Source organism: Tursiops truncatus, chromosome 2, assembly GCF_011762595.2.
Source record: "Tursiops truncatus isolate mTurTru1 chromosome 2, mTurTru1.mat.Y, whole genome shotgun sequence".
Lineage (NCBI taxonomy): Eukaryota > Metazoa > Chordata > Mammalia > Artiodactyla > Delphinidae > Tursiops > Tursiops truncatus.
In genome coordinates this window covers 31,377,886-31,385,448 of record NC_047035.1, presented here as the reverse complement: position 1 = coordinate 31,385,448, position 7,563 = coordinate 31,377,886, and the positions used below count along the sequence as shown (strand labels likewise).

The 7,563-nt window shown below is 47.3% G+C and overlaps 1 protein-coding gene across 12 annotated transcripts in view; it reads left to right on the top strand.

Annotated features, from left to right (window-relative positions):
• Positions 1–3,993: 3,993 nt before the first annotated feature.
• Positions 3,994–7,563, top strand: part of PCNX1 (pecanex 1) — a 179,625-nt gene continuing 176,055 nt past the window's right edge. For 7 of the 12 annotated variants that reach the window (XR_004525034.2, XR_004525033.2, XM_019921947.3 and 4 more), the window contains exon 1: positions 3,999–4,554. Coding sequence is in view for 9 of the 12 variants with exons in the window: in XM_019921947.3 (XP_019777506.1) it covers positions 4,402–4,554 (153 nt within the window). In the remaining 3 variants the exon portion in view is untranslated. Of the gene's footprint in view, positions 4,555–7,563 lie in introns of all 12 variants that reach the window. The other 5 variants (XR_012329918.1, XM_073800299.1, XM_033850977.2 and 2 more) reach the window with 3 other exon arrangements.

Sequence of the window (7,563 nt, the reverse complement as noted above, 5' to 3'; positions counted from 1 at the left end):
TTCAAACAATAGATGAATGGGTTTGAAATAGTCATAATGAATCTTAGTAGACAGATGGAGGAGTAAGGTTTTCTAGGTAAGGCACATGGCATCAGTGACAGTATAGAGGCAGAAACTGGTAAATCAATGGGCTGATAAATAAAAATAAATAAATGTGTATGCTGATATTCATGTTAAAAGGTTTTATGTTAGGAAATAATGGGAGCTAAGTTAGAGAAAACAGGGATTCAGGTTGTAGGGGACGTCGAATGCTTGGCTATCGAGTATGTCTTTAGTACTCTAGGCACCAGAAGGGAATTGAAAGCTTCTGAGAAAAGGAGGGGCACGGGCAAAGTGGATTGGGGAGATTCATTTGTTGGTGGAATGCAAAATGGTTTTGAAGAGAGATTGGAGGCAACAGGAGGCTATGTGGTCTGAGCTTATGAGAGTTTTCACCAGATTGATCGATCTGGCCGTGTAAAGGAAGGCTTGAGCCAGAGAAAGCCTAGGAAGCTAGACATGGAGGAGGGCGTATGAGGTTCTAAGCCTGAGCGAGTGGGAAAATGTTGGTTTCACCAAGAGAAATAAATAAGAAGGGCTGGTCTGGGGGGGCATGTGTGTAGAGAAAGACATGGTACCTGCTACATTTAGGTTGCCGGCAGGACATGAGGCTATGATGTCTAAGTGGATCATTGCTACCGCATAAACTGACCAGAGCTGCAGTCCGTATGCCTCTGCTCTGAGGTGGGCTTGGGTGGGGGTTACTAGAAGGTTTTGCACACTCAGCTTTGTCCCTTTCAGGCAGGAGAGAGCATCCACTGTCAGAGCCTTCTGAGTCCTCAAGGGGCCTGGTCAGGAAGTACAATTTTAATAGAATTAGCTGAAAGATGAACACATGTCAGGTGGTGGTTTGGCAGTAAGTCATTGCTGCTAACTTTGACAGCCTAAGTGTCACATTATTGATGGCTTTATGCATGGCTAAGAGGGTTAACATTCAGCAAATTAGATTCCTCAGTTTTTGTCCTGCTCTTGTATTTTATGGGTATGATAGGGTATGTTACCTTTCTGCGCCTCGGCTTCCTGTTTTTAAAATAGGAAGCTTGTTGTGGCAACATTCATAAAATTTTGAAAGCTACAGATAAAAAGCACTGCAGCATTCTCTTGCCTCCCACCCTCACCCCAAAGACTGAGTCCGTCTCTGCGAAAGGTCATCCGTTTCACTGAATTCTTTCAATGGCTAATTCCCTACGTCAGTTAATTAGCATTTTTCTAAAATGCTTTTACCAGTCCAGAGCTCAAAGATGAAGTCTATAACTGTCTTTTCTATCTCTTGGATTTGCTCATCCTACTGACCCTTTTTTACTCAGTGGCTGGTGCCATGTGACTCCCACTTCTAGGCTCTTGGATCAAACCCAGCCATACTGGAGGGGAATTAGAGTTCTATATTAATACTCTGGGACCTCAGCATGAAGTAACCATGGTCAGTGTGAAATGCAGTCTCAGTTCTAGGTATTAAGTGCCTCCTTTGTTTCTAAGTCTCCCTCTGTCTGCCAGATCTGGGCTTTGGATACTTGTCTTGTTGCCTTGAGCCCAAGTCCTTGTCCTCCATACTTGCCCAGTACCTCCTCTCAAGGACCTGAATTCTACTTGTTTTCATCAGTTCCCCAAAGGGAGAGAAATCCAGACCTGGAAGACAATACTGAGGCTGGGGCCTTGCTATAAGCAACACATTTCCTTAAAGCTTGCCATGATTTCCCAATTTCTGTCTGCTCCTGGATTTCCCAAGGCCGCGTAGCCGCTGCCCATTGGCTTACCACACTCGCATCCTCTGTGTTGAACAAGCCTATCCTGGCTGCCTTCCTGGTTGCTGCCGGTTACACACCCTCCAAATACTGTCTTCTGGCTGCACACTCGTCACAACAGATGGGTCTGCCTCCAATTCCATGGATGTATCTAGTTCTGGTCTCCACTTCTTCCAGTCTACCTCACCCCAATTACAGTTAATCCTTTTACATTAAACTACAGCAGATATTTGCTGGAGTGGAAACTGATGTGGTATTGGAATTTTATCCTTGTTTACATCTTCCTTTGTGTTGGAAAAGCTTGGGATCACTTCCAAAAGCTGCTTAGAGAGCTTTCCTGTCTTCTTCAGGAGAAACAAATGAACACTTGACAATACCTTGTGTCTGTGACAAAGGCTCAAGGCCACTCTCTTAATTGTAAAATTGCATATTTAACCTTAATTTTGCTTTTAGACATACTAATATATTTTAAAGTATATTTTAGCCAGTGTTCATTCACGTTCATTCACGTCTCTCAATTTCATGTTATTGGAACTTCATGGCTTTGTGCTTATAAGGAAACGAACAAATCAAGGCTGGGGATGGTATTCTACATTGGTAGTTTCAAATTTTAAGGTATATTAAAATCTTCCAGAGGGTTTGTTAAAATAGATAGCTAGGTTTCACACCCAGAGTTTCTCTGGATGCCTGAGAATGTGCATTTCTTTTTTTAAAATAAACTATTCTTTTAAAAAAAATATTTATTTATTTGGCTGCACTGGGACTCTTACTTGCAGTATGCAGGATCTAATTCCCTGACTAGGGATTCGAACACCTGGCTGCTTGTATTGGGATCACAGAGCCTTAACCACTGGACCACCAGGGAAATCCTAAAAATTTGTGTTTCTAACAAGTTCTCAGGCAATGTTGACACAGCTGGTCCTGGGATTACAGTTTGAGAACAACTGGCCATACGTTTAAACTGGCCACAGGTGACCAGAAGCTGAGCAGTTATTGACCAGTTCAAACTCTTATCTGAATGGATAAGGTGGAGAGTGCTGAGAAATAAACTTCCAAAGTTCAGTCCATGCAGTTAGGATGACTGGTGGTTCCAGAGGTCTTTCAACCACTTCTGAGAACTACTTGGGCAATCACTTAGTTTCTTTGTGCTTGGGTTTCCTAATTCATAAAGTAAGGCTAGCCTGTATGCTGCCCTTACAGGAGTATTGTGAAGGTCAAATGAAATGGGTGTGGAAATGTTTGAACTGTAAAGTGGTGTGACTCTGGGAGGTATTGCAATTGTTTTTCAATATTCTTCTTAAAACGTCACCACGGATTTCTTTTGGCTCTCTTGCTTTTCTCATTAATTATAGCAACTTTAATCCAGGAATAGAGAGTACATTTATTGCTATCATAAACTCAAACTTCAAACTTTTTTTAAAAAAATTTTATTCAATGAGATCAGACATGCCATATAAACATTACACAGAGCCAAGAATGATTCCCAGACTTTACAGCTATAAAAAGAAAAGTACGAGACCCTGTTGTGACTTGGGGTGGAGACGCCGTTAATCTTTCAACCCTGTTTAAATTGGCCCATTAATAAAAATGGCTACAAGTTACAGCACGTTAAAAAATAAAATCACCGTGTACAATGATCAACCTGTCCACCCCATACCTTTACACCTCTTGCAACTTCTGTTAATTTATCTGTCTTTGGAAGTAGTAAATCTGTCCAATCCTGGCCGTGGTTATTTTTCTCAGTCAAGGGCCTCCAGCTCACTTTATGGACCAACACAGTTCTTGCTCAAAGTGGGTGCGTTTGTGAGTTTTCAACCGTCATCAGCTGTACCTAATCCTTTCCGGCCTTCAAGGAGTATCTCAGATATGAGCCTCATTGTTCCTAGGCCTTTAATAAATATCGTAATTCGTCAGCCAGGATACTGACAAGGTCTCGGGGGGTGGAAGACCCGGTTTCTGGACTGGTGAAGGAACTTGCCAGCTTCGGGTACCGGGAGCGCAGTGGGGTGTACCACAGCCTCGACTCGCTATCCCCGGAACCTCAGCAGCCCCGCCCCCGGGCCCGGGCCCGGTCCAGCGTTCGCGTCCGCTCGCGCTTCCCCCGGGCGCCACCAGGAGGCGCCCGCGGCTGCGGAGGCGCTGCGCGCACCCGCGGGGAGCCGGATCAAGGGGCGGAGGGAGAGGAGAGGAGAGGAGAGGAGGAGCTGGAGGGGGCGCGGCTTGCTCCCGGTGCCTCCCGGGCGCCGGGCCTCCTTCTCCGCCAGGCTCTGGGCTGGCGGCCGGCGGGGGTCGCGGCGGTGGCAGCGGCGCTGGCGGGCCGCGGGCGGCGGGGGCCTGGCTCCAGCTCCGGGTGTTAGGAAACAAGATGGCGGCGGCGCTCCGCAGGCCGGTCCCCACCTCTTCTCCGCTCTCCTCCGCCCCGCCGCTCGCCTCCTCCTCCTCCTCGATCTCCTCCTCCTCCTGCAGCAACCCCAGCGACCGCAGAAGCGCCGGCCGGCTCTCCCGGAGCTCCGGAGGGGGATAGATTGGGCAGCTGCGGGCTCCGGCGACCAAGGCAGAGCTGGGGCCGGGGCGGGGACGGCGACGGCGGCGGCGGCGGCGGCGGCGGCGCCGGGTGGGGATGGGGTCGCAGACGCTGCAGATCCTCCGGCAGGGGGTGTGGGCCGCGCTCAGCGGGGGCTGGTACTACGACCCGCACCAGGCCACCTTCGTGAACGCGCTGCACCTCTACCTGTGGCTCTTTCTGCTCGGCCTGCCCTTCACCCTCTACATGGTGAGTGTGGGGGCGGGGAGGAGGGCGGCTCCATACCCTTCTGGCGGGCCGGGTTTCCCGAGTCCGGCGGGCGGTCGCGCCTCCCTGGCTCCGGGCTGGGGGTGCGCCCTCTTCCCCTTCCCGGTGCGCGCCCCCCACCATCCCGCGCCCCGGTCCCCTAGGGGCCCGCCGCCCCCCTCGCTCTGGTGCTCCCCTCCCCCACCCGTGCTCCCCACTGTCCTCTCCCTGGAGGGCTTCCCCTATTTCAGTGATGACAGGAGAAGCGAATCAGCAGCAGCCTCCGCCTCCCGCCCCCGGGCGCCCAGCCCGTTTTCTGGGAAGTGGTAGCTTCCTAGGCCCCTTCTTCGGGGTTCCTGATCCTGCCCTCTCCAGCCTTTCTAGCCGGGTGGGTGAAGCCCGAGTGGGGCTCCCTGCCTCCGCGTCTGGTGGTGGGCGCCGAGCGTTCTGCTCCCAAGGGCCGCCGCATCCGTCCCTGGCGCGCGTGCTTATCTGCGCTCCGTTCCTCGGGCGCCGGACACCCCTGGGGCACTCCCTGCCCCTGGGGCAGTTCTCGCTCCTCCTCTCCGGGGAGTACTCTCCCTCCACCTCGCTTCTAATCCGGGTGCGGAGCTGCAGGGAAGAATGTGTGCCGCTCGGTGCGGAATATATTTTGTGGGGAGTCCGGGCTCTTACTCGCTTAGACGTAGTGGTTGAAAATCTGACTCTCGCCCTTCCTGCCTCTCAAAATCCTGTTTTTGCTTACCAGTGGTTCTTTTCTGTTCGGCTCCGTGGCCAGTGGCTTTTATTTCCAGGCCAGCTTTGGGGGTAGGGAGCGGGGGAGATACGGGGAATCTGGCTGGCATTTCAGCAGATTTGTTTGGGTTGGTTCAAGGCCTTGTACTGACTGATAGGAAGAAAGGAAAGTACTGCCTGTTGATGAATTCAGTACGATCAGTTTCTCCGAACGATCTAGGGTTTTAAGATATATTTTCACCGAAAGTTGTGAGCGCATTTTCTTTTTTAAAACACATTGGGTTAGGGTGGGGCATTAGGGAGACTAATGTGGAAGAGAGGTGATACTTAACGCTTCAGTTAAAATTTTAAAATAACCAGAAGGGAGGAAAGATTGGTAACTGTTTATTTTAGGAGAATGCCTTTGAATGTATTTCTGCTAACGTTGTGGTTCTTCGTGGAGCTGTAGTAAGGGTGCTGGATTAGAAAATCTGGTGAGGATACCCATTTCTTTCCTAAGTGAAGCTCATTTACACCACTTGGCAGAAAAAGTGGAGGAAGATGTACTAAATTTCACATTCTCAACAACTTTTAATTTTTCATTGAAATCGTTTGGGAGGGACCTGCTGCTAGAGGTAAAAAAGCCATTTTAAAAAAAATACTGAGTAACTGATGGCTTATTTCTTTAGGGGACTTGTTCAGTCTTGTCACTTTCTGAAAATTTATCACAAAGTGTTATAATTTTCCATTAATTCTGGCCCAGGGAGTTAATTCTATTTGCACTTCTCTATCTTCCAGGAATATGACATAATTAATGAACAGGTTAATTACTTTGGGTGTAAGAATCCTCAGGCTGTCACAGAGCTCTTTATAGCAGTTTTCTTTTATATCCAAGAGAATTGTAAATTTAAAACTGAAGCTGGTTCTCAGCTAAGACTCTTGGTGTTATTAAGGCATTATTAGAGCAAATGGAAAGCACTGAGTTCACTGCTTCTTTTTGGGAGTTTATTCAGTTAAATTTAATTCACAAATAAATATTTGAATGTCTACTGTGTGCTGGGCAATTTGCTGGGTTCTGGGAAAATAAAATTGCTTCTCTGACTTTCTTGTTTATGTTAATGGCAACTCTGTTTTTCCTAAACCTTTAAAAAGCTCTCGTTGATTCTTCTCTTCCTCTCTCTTCACATCCGGTTCAGCAACAAATCTTGTGGGTTCTATCTTCGAAACCTAACTAGAATCCAGCTAATCATCATCACCACTCCTTTGGTTCAAGCCATCATTATGTTTCTCTTGAGTTGTTGCAGTGTTCTAATGAGGGTCAGTGCTTCCATTCTTTATTCTCTATTCATAAAGATGTCTGAGTGATTCCTTAAAACGTAAGTCAGATCGTGGCACTCAGCTCAGAGCCTCCCTTCCCATGTGTTTACCCCCCCCCCCCACTCCATTTGCCTTCTTACAATTTTCCCCACACAATAACTGTGTTCCTGCCTCAGGGCCTTTGCACTTGCTATTCTCCCTCTGGATGACTCCTCCCCTCCAGATATATGTGTGACTTAACATGCTGCACTTATTTCAGGTTTCAGTTATATGTGAGGCCTTCCTTGATAACCACTGTAAAATAGCAACTTCCCAGCTCCTACAATACTTCCTAGCCCTCCTACCCTCCTTTATTTAATAGCACTTGTTACAAATTGGTATATATTTATTACTTAATGTCTCTCTTATCCCATTAGAATATAAACTCTAACAGGGCAGAGACTTTTTGTTTACTGCTGTGTTGTCAAGACCTAGTTCAGTGCCAAGCACATAGTGAGAACTCAAATATGAAATGAATGATCAGAAATGAACAAAACACAGCTTTTGCCTTCAAGGAAGTTCAAGTCTAGCTTGGGGATAATGAACAATTACAAGCATTAGAATTGTTGTGAAAAGGTAAGTACAGAATGACCCTGAGCTTTTAGTCAGGGGATTGATCCTAGTCTGGGGGCAGTTAGCAAAGAAGATTGGTAAATGTTTACTTGGAAGTTATCAGCATTATAGAGGACAGTCCAAGCCACAGACTAGAATATCTGGGGAGAAAGTATAATTCATTAATAAGAAAATGGCTTGGCCAGAACTCCAAAGCCTAACAGCAGTTAAAAATCAGCAAAGGAGACAAGAAAGGTAAAAGGAAAATGAAGAGAGGAACCCATAACAGAAGCCAAGGAAAAAGTTTTTGAAAAGGAGAAAATGGTAACAAGTGCCAAATTGCCCTCCTGAGAGGCAGTACTAATTTAAATTTTCATCAACAGGATTGAG